Here is a 22,196-nt window from a genome sequence, read left to right as displayed (position 1 = left end):
ACTACTGAAAGTAGGTCTTGCAGTTTTGATAATTGCTTTGTTAACTATGATTAATTATTTTATTTTACATCTTTCTTCACATGTTTCCTCTTGTCCTGGGAGGTTTGGTTATTCAGGAACAATCTGTTATTTGTTTATTTAATGATTTGTGGAGCACCATCATTGTGCCATCTGGGTACTGTTTAAATCTAATGTGTAAAATTCTTTGAGACAAATTGCTTTTGAAATCGGATAACTAAATCTTTTATTCAGTGTTACCATATCATTTGGCTGCATTTATATTGAAATAAAGGCTCTTAAAGGGGAAAAAAAAGAATGGTTATTGCTTAGGTTATAGGATTTCATATTTTGTATTTTATTTCCATTATGTGTCGGGAAGTCAAAGGAGTTAATGTAGTGTTTACCCCATTTATCAATACATCACTTTTTTCTGTATTGGAATCTGAAGATTTTGTTATAGGAAATGTAACCTGTGGCTGTTTTTTCTTTAAAATAGTTGATGAAGGGGTGCCTGTGTGCTTCAGTGGGTTGAGCATCGACTCCTGGTCTCAGCTCAGGTCATGATCTCACAGTTCAAAGTTCAAGCTTCAGGTCAGGTTTTGTGCTGATGGCTTGGAGCCTGCCTTGGATTCTGTCTTTCCTTCTCTCTGCCCCACCCCACTTGTGCTCTCTCTGAAAAAAATTAAAAAAAAAAAAACTTGATGAATCCTGCTACTTCATATACTAATTAATAATTAAACTAAAAATAAAGTGATTACTTCTCTTTGAACTTTCTTCCTTAAATCAAGCCCCACCCCCACCCCCATGATTTTGGTGATGGGGAAATGTTTCTTTCTCTAGAAAGCCTTGTTCCTTGTGATTGAAGAGCAGGAGGGGATGCTGATAGTGAATCATTAAAGAGGGAGAATTGCTGACATTTATTTGCCAGAGAAAGGAAGAGATGAAGGAAGAAGGAGGGGCCTTTACATAACCAACCATTGGGGAGTCCTCTATTTTTGTAATTTTAAAAGATTTAGGTATAATGTAGCAGCCGTCATAGCGTGCTACCAGGTATTAATTAGTAATAATTACAATAGCTAATATTTATTGAGTACTTACTATATGTTAGGCATTAGGATAAGCACTATAATTATGTACAGAGGTTAAGAATACAGGCTGTGAACAGATGGACTTGTGTTTGAATTTAGGCTGTTAGACCTAAGTTCTATACTGGGCAGATTACTTCACTAATTATAGGTCTCAGTTTCTTCATCTACAAATGGGCATAATACTGGCTACTCAAAGCACTGTTGTTAGTTTAATGGTACATTTAAAATAGGACCTATTTTTTTTTTTTTTAAGTTTTTATTCATTTTGAGAGGACAGGGGAGGTGCAGAGCGCAAGAGAGAATCCCAAGCAGATTCCACAGGGTCAGTGAGAATCCCAATGCAGGGCTAGAACCCACGAACCTTGAGATCATGACCTGAGCCAGAATCGAGAGTCGGATTTACGCTTAACTGACTGAGCCATCCAGGCATCCCTAAAGTAGGATCTCTTCATCTAAACACTGTGACATTTTGGACTGGATAATTCTTTGTTGTGAGGAATTGTCCTGTGCATTGCAGGATGTTCAGTAGCCTCTAAACATCTACTGTAAATATCTGACCTCTACCCACTAGATGCCAGTAGCACTCCCCCTGCCCAGCAGTTGTGATGATCATAAATGTCTCCAAACATTTTTATATGTCCCTGGGGGACAAAATCGCATCCAGTTGGGAACCAGTGATTTAAAGCACTTAGCACGGTACCTAGTACAAAATGACTCAATAAATAGGAGTTATTATCATTTGCTCATTTTATCCTGTCTGCAACTCTAGGAGGTTGGTCCTGTGCTACTCCGTTTTACATATGATGCTACTGGGCTTAGATGGGTTAAACAATTAGCTGAGGGTTAACAGTTAATAAGTATCAGCATTTCGACTTAATGTAAGTTTCCATCCTTAAAAAAAAAAGCCAATGTTTTAAACCAGTTATACTATCAGTAGACTTGATGTACCCCTGCAGACTGCTCATTGAGAGTGAAGACACTATATAATATAGTTCAACAACCTAAAAAGTCATGATCAAGAAGGAAGAAAGTCCTATCTCATGGTTATATACTAGATTGATTATATTATTTCTAGACATCACTGACATGTAGCTACCTCTGTGAAATTGTTTCCCCTATTAATAACTCTGTTCTCAAAAGTCCTGCTTATTGATCCATCTCCTACAAATTTTAGTACTTACTGAAAATTAGAATTTAACTGGAAAGCATTCACATAAATACAAGTAATTAGGGAAGTTAAAGTTACGATATCTATTTGTATTTTTTTATTGAAGTTGGAAGAAAATTTCATTTTCCTAACTAATCAATACTTAAAAAAGAAAGACGGAGTTAAGATAATTTATCAAAGAAGGAAAATTCTGCTCTCTGGTTAATTTTCTAACTGAAATAAATTCTCTAGTAGTGTCAGTGGTTATTATATAGCCATATTTTTTCAATTTTCTTTTAAAACTGCAAGGTCAGAATGTTCCTTGGCCATAATAAAAGCTTGCGTTAAGAAGCTTTCTTAGGAAATCCTCTCCTTCCTTAAAATTCATGTTATGTCACTTCACCTTTAGGCTTTTTCATAAAAGCAAACATACTCTTTGGATTTCTTTTGGTTAGTGAGAACACGTTCTAATGTACTTCTTTTGCAAAAGCAAAGTAGCATAAGGCAAACTTTTGAAAGAGGGGTATACCTGTATAGTAGTAACTCCTCCCCCAATATTATCCATAGGGCTGAGGGAGGGTGGGATATATTCCCACCAGTGGTTTCCTAAAGCCTCAGATAGTACCATATCCTATTTACAGTATATTTTTTTTTCTATACATACATACATACCTATGATAAAAGTTTGTAAGTTAAGCACAGTAAGAGATGAATTGTTCTATAAATAGAACAATTATAATATACTGTAAAAAAAAGTTACATGAGTGTGGCCTTCTCAGAGTATCTTACTGTACTGTATTCACCATCTTGTGATAATGTGAGATGATAAAATGCCTATGTGGTGAGATAAAGTGATGTGAACAATGTAGGCACTGTGACGTAGTGTTAGGCTGCTATAGACCTCTGACAGTATGTCTGGAGAACCATCTGCTTCCAGATCACAGTTGAGTGGGTATCTCCAACCGTGGAAATTGAAACTGTGGGTAAGGGAGACTACTGTACTCTATAAGATACTATAGACTCTCTAGTGTAGGCCTAATTTTTTATGTTTTTAAAATATTAATATCTGATGGAGGAAATAAAGACTGTACTTTATGTTTTATACCATGGTGTTCTTTCTTTCTTTCTTTTTTTTTTTTTTTAAATGTTTGTTTATTTATTTAAGAGAGAGAGAGGCAAGCGAGCACAAGGAAAGGGCAGAGCAAGAATCTCAAGCAGGCCCAGCACTGTCAGTACAAAGCCTGAGGCAGGGCTTAAACTCACAAACTGTGAGATCATGACCTGAGCCGAAATCAAGAGTCGGATGCTTACCAGCTGAGCTACCTAGGCGTCCCTACCATGGTGTTCTTTAAGTGTCAGTCATCGCGAGCATAAAACCTTTATCCTAGATACTCCATGAAATTAATTTTAAAAATCTCACTTTGTTACTTATTTTGTTGTGAAATGATAAATATCCTTAATGAAACTTCTCTTTCTTACTTCTTAGTATATGTTTGATAGACCATACAGTAGAACTTTGGAGGCTGAAGCTGACAAAATTGGACTACAGCTTGCTGCAAAGGTAAAATGTTTAGTAGTTGAGACTACACAGTGTCCTTCACACAGTAAAAGATAAATACACATGGTCTTAATGAGCTGTGGTATGAAGAGAGAATGAGAGCTGAAATTTTTCATTAATACCTCTTAAATTTGTGCCCTCTGTAAACTGATACACTATCTTTATTTCACTATTCTCCCTTGTTTCACTGATCTAAGAAGGCTTGAGTAAAATAAAGTAAGACTATTTTTCCTCCCCTCAGAGAAAGGCTTATGCTGTTGTAGCTATGATCCCAGATGAGCAGATTGAATTTTTACCTTTTAAATAAATGGTAGAAGAGCAGACTTATTACTCTGTGTCTTTGAGATTATTTTTGTTGCAGCCAATGACTTACATTTGCTAGGCACAGAGAGCAGCCCTGGGCCTTTACTATGATTTAGGTTGGCTTTGTTCATGTCTCCTTTACAGGACATTTCATGTCTGGCTCCTATTTTTATCATCTGTGATAACTGATATTATTAGTAGTAGAATTTAATATTAGAAGTAAAACTGCATTTTTAAAGCGGAGTAAAAACAATGCCACTTTGTACATTAAATTCAAATTGTATTTGATCTTTGTTGAGTTTCCAGTAGTTATTAAAAAGTCCTAGGTATAAAAATAAACTATTATATGAACTTCTAGTTAGTTTTATGGATTTAATTTCATAAATGAAGATATTACTATTCACAAAAGAAAAGTAGTTATTTGAATGTTACGTAATAAGACTTAAGTGAATTCTCTGACTACATAGATTAAGAGGTTCCCAAATAGTGGACCACAGATTGGCTATAAAGGTAAGAGTGTTTTGTGTTCTGGTTAAGAAATCTTGGCCTATTTCAATAAATTGTTCCTGTTTTATTTCCAAGAAGCTTATTGTTTTATTAGCTTTTTAAAATATAAAATGAGGAAGAAGTCAAGATAATTTTTTTCCAATGTGGATATCTAATAGCCTCAGGACTGTTTATTGAAGAGTTATCTTTTTCCACTATTCTTGAGTGTCTCTTTGTCATAAATGTGGGAGGCTATATAGGAATCTATTTCTGGACTCCTTATTGTATTCTCTTGGCTTCTTAATCTGTCTCTGAGCCAATACCGCATTGTCAGGTAGCTTTGTAGTAAGACATGATACCTGGTAACTTCTGTCTTCCAGCGTGGTTCTGCAAGATTGATTTGGCTATTCGTAGTCCTTTTCCTTTCCATATACATTTCAGAATCACTTTATCAAATTACATACCTGTATAAAAATACGCTTGGAATTTTGATGGCAATTGGGTGAATTTGGAGATAGTTGACTACTGTCAAAAATATTGAGTCTTCCTGGGAAGCGTGGGTGGCTCAGTTGGTTGAGCATCCCACTCTGAATTTCAGCTCAGGTCATGATCTCAGGGGCATGCAATTGAGTCCCACATCAGGCTCTACACTGACAGAATGGAGCTTACGTGGGATTCTCTCTCTGCTCCTTCCCTGTGCTCTCTCTCTCAAAATAAATAAACACTGAAAAAATAATATTAAATCTTCCAATCCATGAATGATATATTTGTCCATTTATATGGATATTCTTATAATTTTAGTGATGTTTTTAAATGTTTGTGTGTGTATGTGTATAGGAATTATACATCTTTTGTTAGATTTATTGCTAAATGTTTGACATTTTAATTGTAAAGTGTTATTTAAAAAATAAATTTCTTCATATATAGAAATGCACTTTATTTTTATAAATGACCTTGTATCTAAAAACCTTGCTAAATCCACTTAATTCTGATAGTGTGTAGATTCTTTTAGATTTTATATATACACGTTTATGCTGCCTGTGAATAATGACAGATTTAGTTCTTCCTTTCCGGTCTGTGTACTTTCTGTTTTTGTTTTTTTGTTTTTTTTTTTACCTTATTGCAATGGCCGGGAACTTTAGTACAATGTTGATGGTGAGCACCTTTGTTTCTTCATCACCATTTTTCACCATTCTGATGTCTAAGTTGTTTTTCTTTTAATCTGACTTTTTAGAAGAGTTTCCCTGCTATTTCTAATATGCTAAGAGATTTTTTAAAATTATGAATAACAAATTTTATCAAATACATTTTTTATATTGATGATTATATCATTTTTCTCCTTTAATCTCTTAATGTGGCAAACTATATTGATTTTTTTTATGCATTAGGACAACTTTTATTTTTGAAGTAAACCCAATTTTATCAATAATATTGTTCTTCCAATATATTACTGAAGTTGGCTTGCTAATGTTTAGCTTAGAATTTAGAATGTTTGCATCTGTATTCATAAAAGATAATGGCTTGGCCTTTTCTTTTCTTGTAATGTCCTGTCAGGTTTTAGTATCAAGATTATGTTGGCCTCATATAATGAGTTGGGAAGTGGTTTTTTCTTTTCTCTGGAAGAGTTTGTGTAACGTTAGTGATATTTATTTTTTAAATGTTTGGAGATTTTGTGGGTAGAAACCATACAGATTTATTTTTTTTAAGTTTATTTATTTTGAGAGAGAGAGAAAGAGAGCAAGTGAGTGGGGAAGGGAAGAGAGAAAGAGGGAGAGAGAATCCCAAGCAGGCTCTGCACTGACTATGTGTAGCCTGACACAGGGCTCGAACTCACAACTGCGAGATCATGACCTGAGCCAAGATCAAGAGTCAGATGCTTAACCAACTGAGCCACCTAGGTGCCCTGGGCCTACAGGTTTCTTTGTGGGATGGTCTTTAGTTGTAGATTCAGTCTCTTTAATAGATATAGAGCTATTCACATTTTTCTGTTCTGTGTCAGTTTTTATAAGTTTTGTTTTTCTAGGAACTTCTGTTTTGTTTAAATTTTCAACATTATGAAGTTTTCTAATATACATATATATTTGTGTTTTGTATTTTTTATTGAAGTGTAGTTGACACAATATTACATTAGTTTAATGTATACAAGACAGAAGTTCTACAACTCTGTATGTTATGCTCACTGTACGTGTAGCTCCATCTGTCGCCATGCGATGCTGTCACAGTACCATTGACTATATTCTCTGTGGTATACCTTTCATTCTGGACTTATTCATTCCATAACTGGAAGCCTGTTTCTCCTGCTCCTTCATCTATTTTGCCTGTCCCCTCACCCCTCTCTGCTGCCAGCCATCAGTTTGTTACCTTTACCATATATGCATTTTTTAGAAGTTTATTTATTTTGAGAGAGAGAGAGACAGCATGAGTCAGGGAGGGGCAGAGAGGGAGGTTGAGAGAGAGAATCCCAAACAGGCTCCATGCTGCCAGCATAGAACCCAACGTGGGGCTTGAACTCACTGAACTGTAACATTTTGACCTGAGCCGAAACCAAGAGTCGGACACTTAACCGACTGAGCCACCCAGGTGCCTCCCTCCCTTACTATATTTTTAATGTCTCAAGGATACTGCATTCCACAGATATATTTTATTTATTTTTTTAAAAGTTAATACAGGGGCATCTGGGTGGCTCAGTTGGTTAAGCTTCCAACTTTAGCTCAGGTCATGACCTCACAGTTTGTGAGTTCCAGCCTCCTGCTCAGAGCCCACATTGGACTCTGTGCTGACAGCTCAGAGCCTGAATCCTGCTTTAGATTCTTTGTCTCCCTCTCTGCCACTCCCCCACTCACACTCTGTCTCTCTCTCAAAAATAAACAAACATTTAAAAATTTTTTTTAAGTTAATACAGTTTTTAAATATATTTTTAAAATGTTTGTTTGTTTTTGAGAGAGAGACCTGACAGCACAGAGCCCGACGAGGAGCTCAAACTCATGAGGCTGGAACCCACAAACCATGAGGTCATGACCTGAGTGGAAATCAGACGCTTAACTGCCTGAGCCACCCAGGCGCCCCGAAAGTTAATATATTTTTATTTCAGGAGTTTCACATGTTGTGATTCCTCCCACTGCCAACCGCCTTGGTTCTTCCAAAGTTTAAGTCGTAATTTTTAAGTCAGCCCTTTTTTTAAAAAGAAGTTTTGCTCAGTCCATAGTTCTTTTAGTTGAGCTTCTTTGATCTCCACTTGAATATGGACATGTTGTAAAAATTCTCCAGCTGTAGTATTTGGGATCCAGTTTCTTCAAGCAATTTTCCTTAGGGCCATGCTTAGGATCTGAGTAAATAGATCTGCCTAGTTCTCAATTTCAGACACCCTCTAAACATGAATAAGTTCAAACCATATTTACTGTTAAACTGTCACACCCTAGAATAGTACAGATTGTTGGAATGTGCCAATACCTAAGATTAAAATAATTTGACTGTTAACAGATCTGTTTCAGTTTCCACAGATAACACACGTTTCAGGATGTATATTTTCTGTCATTGCCTTGTAGTTCATTAATCTTACTTTCAGCTGTGTCCATTGTGCCATAAACTCATCTTTGACTTTTACAGTTTAGTTACTGTATTTTTCCTTTCTAGAATTTCCATTTGATTCTCTTTTATAAATTTCAGTTCACTGGTGAAATTCTGTTTTATCATAATTTTCTTCATATTTTCTTGAATATGTTTATCATAATTTTTTTAAAACTTCATGTTTGTTAACTATTATTTTTGTTAACTTTCGGTCTGTTTCTTTTGTCTGTTTTTTGCCTTTGGTCTTGTTTCTTGGTATGCTTGCCCATTTTTTATCAAATTCTGAACATTTCATATAAACAGTACTTTTGGCTCTGAATGATAATTTATTCCATCATTGAGGATTCTGCCTTTAGTCTGGAGAACAACTAGAATAAAGCAGATTCCTTCAGTCAGTCACAGCCTGAGCTGAGTCTTCTTAAATTTCAATTTGCTTCTACTTCACCTTCATTCATAAGGATATTGCTGTCGGGAAGTCTACTGAAGGAATGGAGGATTGACTAAGTTCCTTCTCTGTAGTGGTTTTTGAACTTCAGTTTTTTGTTCTGCCAGCACCATGAGGATGTTGAAATCTCAGTTTTCATCCAGTTTTTGTTTTAAAAAGTGCCCTATGCAGCTTTAGAATTGGTAGGCGCCTTGGTGAACTGGCATCTGGTGTTGTCTTTGCCTTCCTGTCTTTCAGATCTTGACTTCTCAAATTTGTCTGCCTCATCAAGCCTGACTTGTAAGTTTTGACCTTTAGTCCTGCTGGATAGCCATAAGCACTCCTTAGTCACCTCTTTCTGCTTGGATTTCTTTTGAGTTCTGCTAGTTTTCTTAGCCTCTGGCCCTTCACTCCTTAGAATTTAACAGATTTTGCTGAAAACAAGAGCAACACACGGATAAGTCTCCTCTCCCTGAGCTTTCCTTCTTCCTAGGATTTTGGCTTTTCTAGTATTGGCTAACTCGGTAACTCTCCAATACCTTGGAACAAATATTATTTATATTTTATCCAGATTTTCTTTTTTTTGTTGTTGAAGTAAAATTGGCATGCAGTATCCTATTAGTTTCAGGTGTATATAATATTGATTCAATATTTTTATACATTACAAAATAATCCCCATGGTAAGTATAGTTACCATCTGTTGCCAGTTATTACAGTATTAGTATATTTCCTATGCTAAGCATGATAATCCCAATGATTTATTTATTGTATAATTGAAAGTTTTTACCTCTTAGTCCCTTTCACCTGATAGATTTTCTAATTGTGTTTGATAGGAACATTGGTCTGCTATAATTTATTTACTCCATCACTGCTAGAAGAGGAAGTCTCTTAGTCTTTTTAATAGCGATTCAGTATTCTATAATGTCACTAATTCATTTAATCATGTGTCTATTAATGAGTTTTAGGGTTATTTCCAGAGTTTTTCGTTATTGTTTAAATTGCAAATAATACTGCATTTGGCATCCTTATATACATATCCTTATGTTCCTTGTGCTTTTCCAGTATTGCCTTTTTATTTTTAAAAGATACTCCCAGGGGTGCCTGGATGGCTCAGTTGGTTACGTGTCTGACTCCTGATTTTGACTGAGGTCATGATCTCACAGTTGTGAGATTCAGGCCGATAGGCCTCTGTCTGCATGGGGCATGGAGGCTGCTTAATTTTCTCTCTCCCTCTTCCTCTGCCCATCCCCAACTCATACTCTCCCTCTCTCTTGAAAAAAAAAAAGATACTCCCAGTTATTACAGAATGTTGTAGCAAATCTTAACCAGTGACATATCAGAATGCCTTTTTTTTTTACATGCATATCAGCACTGTTTCTAGTATCTTTAATTTTTGTTAATTTGGACAAAAAATGGAATCTCATAGCTTTTAATTAAAAATTTGCATTTTCTTGCCTAGTAGTAAAGTTGAGGATGTTTCCTTTTTATTGGCTATTTTATTTCTTGTTTTGAAGATTGCTTTTTTTTAAATGTTTTTCTCAGTAGATTTTAAGAATACATATTCTAGGCCCCACACTTGGAAATTCTCAGTCAGTAGCTAGATGATGAGACCCTGAATCTAAATGTGTTTAGAAACTGCCAAGTGATTCTGCTGTCTAGGCAGGTATGGGAATTACTACTTTGAGTGATCAAATGCCAGTTTTGTGTTTTTGGGTGACTTGGTAAGTTAAATTTTCTGTTTTATTTAAGAAAGAAGAATGGAATTAGGTTAGTAAATATTGATATTCTTTTGATTATTTATAATATGGAAGCCATACATTTTTTATCCAGTGCATCTGGATAGAGAAAACTATCATTTCATTTTCTAAACCACATCTAAATATTGTGTTGTGGAGTAGATGACCTTTTGCCAGTTGTGATATTATATTTAGTTCAAAGGAGAAAACGATATTGCTACAGATGTTAAGTCATGAATACATAGTGATACAGGTAATATCTTTGTTATGGAGCACTTAGGATATAAAAACACCATCTCTGAGTATAAGTATTTTTTTCCTATCAAAAGGGAGAAACCTCAAAATTAAATAGTTTAAGAACCTCAAATATTATATTTATACTACATTTTAAATGTATATATTTAAATATATTTTTATATATTAAATATAATATATACTATTTAATATATTAAATATATTTAAATATAAATATATACTACATTTATATGTCACATTTTTTCTGTGACATCACCTGTTTAGATAATAACACCATTATCTGCCATTTCATAATACTCTTTTTTTTTTTTCCAATGTTTATTTTTGAGAGAGGGAGAGAGCATGACTGGGGGAGGGTCAGAGAGAGAGGGAGACACAGAATCTGAAGCAGCCTCAGGCTCTGAGCTGTCAGCACAGAGCCCAACGTGGAGCTTGAACACAGGAACCATGAGATCATGACCTGAGCCGAAGTCGGACATTTAACCGATTGAGCTACCCAGGAGCCCCAATACTTAACATATTCTAATAACTGAGCTTAAATTTTATGTGTTGTCTAACCTAATCCCATAGTAGCTCCATGAAGTAGTTATTATTATCATTATCTCCGTTTTATTGATAAATGAACTGAAGCTCAGACAGGTTAAGTTACTTTCTTATAGGTGCAGAATGGTAAAATCATGATTCAAACCCAAGTGTGTATGTTTTCAAAGCCCATGCTCCAGTTTTGTTTCTGATCTTACCCCTTTACCACAATTATATTTCACAATATAAACTTGTCTATCTCCTGTTGTCATATACCATGCTTACTTTTCTACCTTTATCTTGTTCTTTCTCTTAGTAGCATTTGACACTATGAATCATGCTTCCCTTTGAAAATATGTGTATATTTGCGTGTGTAGCCACACATTTCGTTTTAGTATAGAAGGTCATTTAGTATTGTAAACTCATAATGGGAAATAACAGCCCTTACTGCCCATCTGCCTTATACCCCAGAAATAAAGTCACCTTAACTTCTTTAGTTATTTACCTCTATATTTCCATATAATATGTTTATTTTGTAACTTCATGACTCATTAGGTTTAGACATAAGATTTCTTGTTATGGAAGATTTAATCTTTCATAACCTAACTAATGTTTTTACGTGTTTATGTGTTATCTCTGTTCCTCCTTGGTTAAGTATCATTCAATTTTTTTTCTCCATATTCTAATAGGATTTTCTCTTTTCTTATGGTGGACTTTGGAGTATTCTTTACACATTTTGGATACAGTCACTTGTTGATATGTGATTTGAAAATAGTTCTTCCTCATTTGTGGCTCATATTTTCTAAATTTTTTTTTAATGTTTATTCATTTTTGACAGAGAGAGAGAGAGAGAGAGAGAGAGAGAGAGAGGGAGAGAGAGAGATACAGAGCATGAGTGAGGGAGGGGCAGAGAGACAGGAAGACACAGAATCCGAAGCAGGCTCTAGGCTCTGAGCTGTCAGCACAGAGCCCGATGTGGGGCTCGAACTTACAGACTGCGAGATCATGACCTGAGCTGAAGTCAGATGCTCAACCGACTGAGCCACCCAGGCACCCCGTGGCTCATCTTTTCTTAACAAACTTTGTTTTTTTTTTTGTTGTTGTTGTTATTGTTTGTTTTTTGCAGAGCAAACATTTTTAATTGTGATGAAAACTAGTTTAAGGAACCCAAGGAAACTCTGCCAATTTCTGGGATGACCTTCCTTCTGATGCTTTAACCCATAAATTCCAACTACTCTTGCAGCCCTAAACTCTTGTCTTTAACTCCATAGCTGAGCCAAACTTACCATGTTCTCTGCTTGGGTTCTACCCCCTTACATTGTGGTCAGGAAACTGCCCCCAGGCCAAGAGAGCAGGAGCAAGTCTGGGGATCACAGTACATAGTATTTCTCTTTATGTCAGGAATCAGTCTGCGGCGCTTGGGTGGCTCAGTCGGTTAAGCGTCCGACTTCAGCTCAGGTCATGATTTCGTGGTTTGTGAGTTTGAGCTCTGTGTCAGGCTCTGTGCTGACAGCTCAGCGCCTGGAGCCTGCTTCATATTCCATGTCTCCCCCACTCGCACTCTCTCTCTCAAAAATAAATAAACATTAAAAAATAAAAAATAAATAAAAGAATCACAGTCCTGTCTTGCCTCTTGTCCAGTACCTGAAAATGTTTGCCTTATGTAATCTGTAAGGCAAATGTCCAGCTTTATGGTTATTTATAGTGGGAGGACGAATCCAGTACCAGTTACTCTCATGGATGGAAGTGTATATCCCCAAATTTGTAATTCACGATTGTCCATCCATATTTTATAAGAAGGCACTAAGAAACTTTTCAGAAGCTCTGTGTACATAGTTTGGGATAGTGGACTTCACTATAAGATGATAGGGCAGTGAGCTAGCTCTTTCTTTGGGAACTTTCACCTGGAATATAGGCTCTTTTTCTTGGCTTTTCAAGTGTCTTTGCAGAAGAATCTTGTAAAGCTGGCTGTCATTGTTTAAGGGTTAGAAAGGGAGAGGGTGGTGGGGTTATTCCATTCATTGTGGAGTCTCTTGTTTAATTCTCTATTTGAACCTTATACTTCTACCTTTTTTTCTTGAGTACCAAATACTGAACCTTTCTGGAATCCCCATGATGTGAAGGTATCAATCATCTGCCAAAGAAGCAATGTAATATAGTGATAATTAGTGAGCTCAGGAACTTGACTGCCCAAGTTTGAGATCTGCTTTGCTAGCTGTAGAGTACTAGCTGTGTGATCTTGGGTGAGTTTTTTATCCTTTCTAAACCTCAGTTTTACTCATCTATAGGATAGGAACAGTAATAGGACCTACATTATAGAAGTAATACAATTAAAGTCCTAAGAGCACTAGTCTTCTAATCATTTATATTTAAATATATGCCTATGTTTCGACTATACTCAGAAAAACTAAAACCAAAATACGGGGGGCCTGGGTGGCTCAGTTGGTTAAACATCTGACTTCAGCTCAGGTCATGATACATGGTTCGTGGATTCGAGTCCCATGTAGGATTCTGTGCAGACAGCTCAGAGCTTGGAGCCTGCTTCCAATTCTGTGTCTCCCTCTCTCTCTGCCCCTCCCCCACTCATGTTCTGTCTTTCTCTCTCTCTCAAAAATAAATATATGTTAAAAGTAAAAAAAAAAATTAAAAAGAAATCTACCTGTTATTTATTCTATTACACAAGTATCTCAAACCTAATATAGTCATTGTATCCCTAATTTTCCCTCACATCTACTTCTAGTCTTCCTTCTATACCACCTTCTATTCAGTTGCTTTTGGAAAAAATTTCAAGTCCTCCTTAGTACTTCCTTCTTCTTTATCATTCACATGGAATCTTTCATCACGTGTCAGTAGTTATGCCTATAAAATATATCTCAATATGTTTCTGTCTCCATCATTAGCATTTTACCCAAAAACTATCCCAGTCTCATGACAGCTTTCACTGACTCCAAATCGTATTCCCTTCCACTTTGCCATAAATAAGAATTAGGTCTAGTTAGCTAGGATATTCACTTTCTCAAGGTGAGACTTAAGTGGACACTGGCCAGCATTTGCCACCAGATTTTTCAGATTCTGGGTTGACCAACCCCCTACTATTGATTGGCACATTCTTTTTCATATTTGTTAATACATGCTAATCATCTTCTAGGATGTAGGGTTACATAATACCTTGATGAAGGTCAGAATTTGCATTAAAAAAAAGACATTCAATAAATGATTTTTATGCCTTAAAGTATAATGATAGAGATACACAGGATCCCCTGAAAGAGTAGAGTAGAGATGTCACATTAGTGAGGGATGAGAACTTGGCCTAGAGATTAGACTGAGGAGATATTTACAGCAGACATCTGAAAGCTAAGTAGTAATTATCCTGATGAAGATGCTAATGGGGGTGCTTTTGGCATGGTGGACAGCATGTTCAAAGGCAAAAGAAAGGATTGCTTAGTCCAGGAGTTAAAAATTCAGTATGGCTAAAATGTAGATAGAGTTCAAGAGCACCAATGTCAATAGATAAAACTGAAAGGTAGAGCCTTCTTTGTTAGCAATTTTCAGGATTTTATATCTTATCCAGCATAGTGGTTGGGATCTTGGACTCTAGAGTCAGACTGACATGTATTTGAACTCTTACTTTCTTTGCATAATTGTAGACAAATCACTTAACCTTTTTGAGACCCGTTTTTAGTCTGAAAAATGGGAATCACGACAGTATCTACCAAAAAGGGTTATTTTGCATGTCCTATTCTTGATTCTTATTTGTGGCTTATAGCCTTTCTTTGAACATTGATGAATCAGACTTTCTTGACTTCTTGCCACTTAATATTCAAATCACAGAACATAATTATCTTATTCCTAATTCTGTCCTTATTAGGTAACCTTCTGATTATAACGTGGCTTCCTTCGTACCATGCCTAAAAGAGAGAGAACATGATGGCTTGAGGACACAAATGCTCTGTGCCCTTGGTAGTTTTGGCAGTTAGAGTTATTGCAGCAAATTAATAAGGTGATATTCTGCTTTTCTATCAATCTTGTGAACTTGGTTAATGGGAACTGTTCCTGTGAGATGGATCTATTGGTCATGTGCTGTCCCATTAGATTTATGTGATTTCAAGGCCAAGGGCTAAACAGACTATGGAAAATTCATTAAAATCAAGTTACTCAGGAGGCCTCTTTGAAAATAGGCCGCTTGTCTCCCCTTTTTTATTGCTTTGTTATTGGGTGTGAGCTTATTTTGTATATTTACATTTCTATGGTTTTAATTTTTCATTTATAAGACATTAAATTTATCATTAAATAAATTATCAAAAAGGCTAATACAGGGTTGGTAAAAATTGGTTGAACTAAGGTGTGACTTAATCACAGAATAATAACAAGATGTTGTTTACTAGCTGACAGTCAAATTAAGTCTTTGATTTTGTGTGTGTAGATTTATTTGTCACTGTAGAGGTAATTTGACACTTGACACTCATTTACAGAAATGACTGATTTCACTAACAGCTAAATCATTTTTATTTTTAGTATCTGTTTCTTAAATATGAAAAAGGAAACATTTTCTTTTAGTGGTTGTAATGCAGGAGCGAGCAGCCTTTTAGTAGACCACTGTATAGGGTTGTTTTGATGGTCACAGTGATTAGAATAGTAAAGATTACTGGTGTTTAATGGGCATGCAGGAGTGAGAGATGGCAGGGAGGTATCTTAAATACCCTATAATGGCCTGGAGAGCCCTCCATAGGGAAGAATTGTCTAGCCCCCAAAGTTTCTAACTGCTCCTGTTGAGAGATGTTGCCAGATGAGTTCTTCAAGTAATATGGATAACTATGCACATAGCACCATCTAGTGACAGAAATAGGTAATAAATAAAATCTACTTTAAATTCTAAACTTTCTGTAAAATAATAGGTTAAAATCATAGACTTTTGTAGCCGGAAGGAAAGTTGGAGATTATCTAACCTTACCCTGTTACAGATAGGAAAATTAGGTCCAAAGAGGTAAAGCGGTTTGTCCTGTAACATACACCTAGTTAGGAAGAGCCCATGCTAGAATCCAGGTCTCAGAATTTTCCAGGTTAGTAATCTGAGCCTTTGTCATAGCAAACTGACTATTTTTGTTCTATTTGGGTTGATACCTTAGATGATTTGTGTGAGAAATCACACAAAGATTTTAAGATGATTTGCTTAGTGATTTGTGTGAGAATAAAAACCAGTAAATGAGAACATCTCATTGACTAGTGTGTTATAAATGTCAATTTTCATAAAGTATACATACATCATGCTTTACATCTTATTTTGAGCCTCATTGTGTTACCTAAAGAAACAAGACAAGCTTTTGTGTATTCATTTAATTTTTTACTTGCAGTGATTTTAGCTTTCAATGTTGAGTCTTATGATAAAACTTTATCTAGGATAGGGAAAATATGTACATGAAAGTTTATTAAAACCTTATTGTATTGATTGAGGAACTGACATGTCAGCAGTCAAAAGGTGCAAAAAACTTTAAAATGAACTGAATTACAAAATGTTGGAAATCTTTCTGTTTCTCTTAGGGCATATAACATAGTTTTAATAAGTCAATGTTTTTTTCTTATTGTTGTTTGTTTTTGTTTTTAATGAGAGGAATTGGCAGATATTGAGAATGGTTTAGCTGAAACCATTGGAAAAGAGCACTTTTTAATTATTGACTAGAAAATGTTGAGACAAGAACTGCGTTCCAGATTAAAGTGAGCTTTAGAGAGTGATGTCATCAGAAGTAATGGGAAAATGAATGTATGAAAGAGACCGAAATGAACCAGTTTCCTGGTAGTTGATGCTGACATTGATGACAGTTGTACTGAGAATGCTGATGATATTGACAACAATGGCGGTAATGTTAATTAACGTCTCTGTGCTGGGCACTGTTCTGAGTGTTTGCATGTGTTAATAACTCTTTAACACATGAGGTATAGGTGCTATTATCATCCTCATCTTACAGATGGAACCAAGGGATAGAGAAATTAAGTAACTTGCCAAAGGTCTCACAGATAGTGAGATTTTTCTCTTCGAGGATGAAGGTACGTTTGTTTCTGAAATGGAACTTTTTATAATATTTTAATGCACTAGGAACAATTTTGGCTTTCTGTAGCATTGCTCCTAAGATGGCCATTTCGATATTTGTTTTGGTGCCTTTAAGTCTTACTTTAAAATAGCCTCAGTGTATTCTTCTACCTCTGAGGAGTCCACCCACCCTTTTGTCACAGTCCTTTGTAATATTATCTCACATGACTGTTTTACCTACCACGTGTCTGTGTGAAATACGAATGAGGATGCCAGAGGGACTGGGACAAGTGTATGGTGTTAATGGCATTCTGAAAAATGACTCAGAACTGCTAATGTCAGACTTCACTTCTTAGGATTATGGCTGGCAAGAGTTTTATTGCAGAGTCTAGGTGAATAGAGAGCAAATTTTAGAGACACTTTCATCATCACATTTCTAATGAAAGCTTTGGCTACAGGTAGGATATACTAGGTCTAGGTTTATTTATACATTTTTTCTGGCATTGAACATTGGGAAATGTTCAAATGTAAGAATAGAGTACTATTGTACTCTTATGAATATCATATCCCACTGAGTTTCTAATTGAATAGTAACAAATTTGTTGTCAATTAATATGTCCCTTAATGCATATTCGTGCATATTGGTATTATAGGCTGAATTAAACTAAATCCTTGTTTAGTTATAAATTTGTAATACCGTCACTTATGACCAAACCTAACATCCTGCAATATTAGTTGCTCACCAGGGGAAAGTAAGAGTAGAAATAGTACCCACTGTGTTCTGGGTTCTGGGCTCTGGGCTAAATATTTTACAAAAGTTATCACATTTAATCCTAATGATCCACTGCTTTAATTTCATTTTTACAGATGTATCTGAGACACCTGGAGACTAAGTTATTGGTCCAAGGTCACAAACTTTTTAACCAGTCTACTTGTGTTATGTTACTTTCAGCAAATTGTTTGACCTCTGTGGGCCTTGGTTTCTTCATCTGATCTGTAAAATGAGTGTAATAGTACTTACCTCATAAATTTGTTATGATGATTCAGTGAGTTAATATTTGTTATATGCTTAGAACAGTACTTGACATATAGTGCCATGTAAGTTATTATTAGTCAAAATAAATAAGTGCTTGTTTTAAAAGTGTTTATTTTTGAGAGAGAGAGAGAGCGAGCACATGTGCATGTGCAGCCAGGGGAGGGGAAGAGAGAGGGAGTCAGAGGATCTGAAGTGGGCTCTGCGCTGACAGCAGAGAGCCTGATGCAAGGCTAGAACTCACAGACCGTGAAATCATGACCTGAGCCAAAGTTGGACGTTCAACCGACTGAGCCACCCAGGTGCCCCATAAATAAGTGATATTTTGAACCCGGTCTTTCTGTTTCTAAAACCTGTACTCTTCTCATTATGCCAGTATAATGCCTCAAAAATTATTCCAGGACTAATATATTTCACTGAAATATTTTATATATTTCACTGAAGTATTTTCTTATTTCCCTGGTCAACTGTGACCATTACTGGTTTTAAGAGTTTTACTTGTCTAGAAATTATCCCATCTTTCTTAATATACTTCCAGACACTTGGTAAACACAGGTTCCTTACTTTGTCATAGTTTTTATTGAGGCAAGTGAATTAGATTTGTGATGGGCTGAATATTTTTAAAATATTTGTTTCGATCTATGATTGTCACTTTTTCTCTTTTTTTCTTGTGGTGAGAACATTTAACCTCAGATCTACCCTCTTAACAGATTTTTTTTTAATATATGAAATTTATTGTCAAATTGGTTTCCATACAACACCCAGTGCTCCTCCCAAAAGGTGCCCTCCTCCATACCCATCACCCACCCTCCCCTCCCTCCCACCCCCCATCAACCCTCAGTTTGTTTTCAGTTTTTAACAGTCTCTTATGCTTTGGCTCCCTCCCACTCCAACCACTTTTTTTTTTTTTCCTTCCCCTCCCCCATGGGTTTCTGTTAAGTTTCTCAGGATCCACATAAGAGTGAAACCATATGGTATCTGTCTTTCTCTGTATGGCTTGTTTCACTTAGCATCACACTCTCCAGTGCCATCCACGTTGCTACAAAGGGCCATATTTCATTCTTTCTCATTGCCACGTAGTATTCCATTGTGTATATAAACCACAATTTCTTTATCCATTCATCAGTTGTTGGACATTTAGGCTGTTTCCATAATTTGGCTATTGTTGAGAGTGCTGCTATAAACATTGGGGTACAAGTGCCCCTATGCATCAGTACTCCTGTATCCCTTGGATAAATTCCTAGCAGTGCTATTGCTGGGTCATAGGGTAGGTCTATTTTTAATTTTCTGAGGAACCTCCACACTGCTTTCCAGAGCGGCTGCACCAATTTGCATTCCCACCAACAGTGCAGCCTCTTAACAGATTTTTAAGTGTATAGCATAGTACTGGTAACTATAGACTCAATGTTGTACAGCATATCTCTAGAATTTATTCATTTTGCATAACTGAAACTTTCTACCTTTTGAATAGCAACATCCCATTTCTTCCTGTCTCTTGCCCGTGGTGACCACAGTCTACCCTCTGCTTCTGTGAGGTTGACTATTTAAATACCTCACCTAAGTGGAATCATGCAGTATTTGTCCTTTTGTGAGTAGGTGTATTTCACTTAGTGTAATGTACTTAAGGTTCATCCATGTTGTTGCATATGGTAGGATTTCCTTCTTTTTAAATTAAAAAAAAAAACTTTTTTTTTTGGGAGAGAGAGAGAGCACACGAATGGGGAGGTGTGGAGGGGGACGGGAGAGAGAGAGAGAGAGAGAGAAAGAGAATCCCAAGCAGGCTCCACCTTCCACACTCATTTCTTTCGTATAAATACTCATAAGTGGGATTGCTAGATCATATAATAGTTCTTTTAATTTTTGTTTTTAGGAACCTAAATACTATTTTCTGTAGTGGCTGCACTATTTTACATTCTCACTGACAGTGTACTAGGGTTCTACTTTCTCTGTGTTCTCACCAACACTTACGCTTTTTATGTTTTTAATCATAATCATCCTGACAGATGTGGTGATCTCTCATTATGGTTTTGATTTGCATTACCCTGATGGCTAGTGATATTAAGCATTTTTAAGTATACCTATTGGCCATTTGTATGTTGTTTTTGAAGAAATGTCCATTCTGGTGTTTTGCCCAATTTTAATACTGTTATTTGTTTTTTCACTATTGAGTTGTAGGAGTTCCTTGTATTTAAATATTAACCCCTTATCAACTGTATGGTCTGCAAATATTTTTTCTCATTCTGTAGGTTGTCTTTTCATTCTGTTAATTATTTCTTTTACTGTGCAGAAGCTTTTTAGTTTTATGTGGTCCCATGTGTCAGTTTTTGCTTTTGTTGCTTGTGCTTTGGGTGTCTTATCCAATAAATCATTGCCAAGATCAATATCATGAAGCTTTTCCTCCTATGTTTTCTTTGAGGAGTTTCACAAGTTTCAAATTTTGTGTTTAAGGTTTTAATTAATTTTGATTTTATTTTTGTGGTGTAAAGTGAGGGTCCAATTTAATTGTTTTACATGTGGATATCCAGTTTTCCCAATGCCATCTGATAAAGATACTATACTTTTCCCATTGTATATTTTTGGCACTTTTGTCAAAGATCACTTGACTACATGAGTTTATTTCTGAACTTTCTGTTCATTTGGTGTATATGTCTGTCTTTATGACAGTATTGTTTTAATTATTGTAGCTTTGTAGTACATCTTGAAATTAGGAAGTATGATGCCTCCGCCTTTCTTCTTAAGATTTTTTTTGCCTTTTTGGGGTCTTTTGTGGTTTTGTGTGAATTTTGGGATTGCCGTATTCTATTCTGTTTTAGAGAGAGGGAGCACAAGCAGGGTAGAGGGAGGGAGGGAGAGAGAGAGAATATTTAAGCAGAGCCCGACACAGGGCTTGGAATTCTGTCCCATGACTGTGGGATCATAACCTCAGCCAAAATCAAGAGTCAGACATTCAACTGACTGAGCCACCCAGGCACCCCTAGGATTGTTTTTTCTATTCCTATAAAAAAAGCCATCGATATTTTGATAGACATCATATTGAATCTGTAGATGGCTTTGGATATCATGGGCATTTTAACATTGTCTTCCAATCCATGAACACAGGTATCTTTCTATTTATTTGTATCTTCTTTATTACTTTGATTAATGTTTTGTGGTTTTTAGTATACAAGTCTTGGACCTTCTTAGTTAAATTTATTCTTAAGTATTTTATTGTTTTTGATGCTAAGTGGGATTCTTTTTTTTTTTTTTTTTAATTTATTTATTTATTTTGAGAGAGAGCAAGCAGGGCAGGGCAGAGAGAGAGAATCCCAAGCAGGTTCCGTGTTGTCAGCGTAGAGCCTGACATGGGACTCGATCTCACAAACCATGAGATCATAACCTGAGCTGAAATCAAGAGTTGGATGCTTAACCGACTGAGCCACGCAGGTGCCACAGGATTATTTCTTAATTTTCTTTTCAGACAGTTTGTTGTTAGTATATAGAAACACAACTGAATTTTATATGTTGATTTTTGTAATTTGGTGAATTCACTTATTCTAGCAGTTTTCTTTTGTGGCATCTTTAGTGTTTTCGACATAGAAGATCATGCCATCTGCAAACAGGTAACTTCTTTTTTTCTGATTTGTATACCTTTTTTTATTTTTCTTTCTGCATAATTGCTCTTGCCAGGAGTTCTGGTACTATGTTGAATATAAGTAATAAGAATTTTTAAAAAATTTTTAAATGTTTATTTATTTATTTTGAGAGAGAGCTTGAGTGGGGAAGGGGCAAAGAGAGAGGGGGAGAGAGAGAGAACCCAAGCAGGTTCCACACTGTCAGTGGAGAGCCCGATGTGGGTTTCAAACCCACAAACTGTGAGATCATGACCTAAGCTGAAATCAAGGGTTGGACACCCAACTGACTAAGCCACTCAGGTGCCCCAAGAGTGTTCTTGATCTTGGAGGAAGAGCTTTCAATTTTTCACCATTGAATATGATGGTTGCTGGGGTTTCTTCATATGTGACTTTTATTATGTTAAAGTAATTGCCTTCTATTCCTAGTTTGTTGACTTTTTT

At 35.9% G+C, this 22,196-nt stretch overlaps 1 protein-coding gene across 1 annotated transcript in view; it reads left to right on the top strand.

Annotated features, from left to right (window-relative positions):
- OMA1 (OMA1 zinc metallopeptidase) overlaps positions 1–22,196 on the top strand; it is a 77,509-nt gene that overhangs the window by 20,209 nt on the left and 35,104 nt on the right. The window contains exon 7 of the mRNA XM_042951783.1: positions 3,722–3,796. Coding sequence (XP_042807717.1) covers positions 3,722–3,796 — 75 coding nt within the window. The remainder of the gene's footprint in view (positions 1–3,721; positions 3,797–22,196) is intronic.

This window comes from Panthera leo, chromosome C1 (genome assembly GCF_018350215.1).
Source record: "Panthera leo isolate Ple1 chromosome C1, P.leo_Ple1_pat1.1, whole genome shotgun sequence".
Taxonomy (NCBI): Eukaryota; Metazoa; Chordata; class Mammalia; order Carnivora; family Felidae; genus Panthera; species Panthera leo.
Note: the sequence above shows the minus strand (reverse complement) of the source record. Positions and strands in the feature narration are given on the sequence as shown.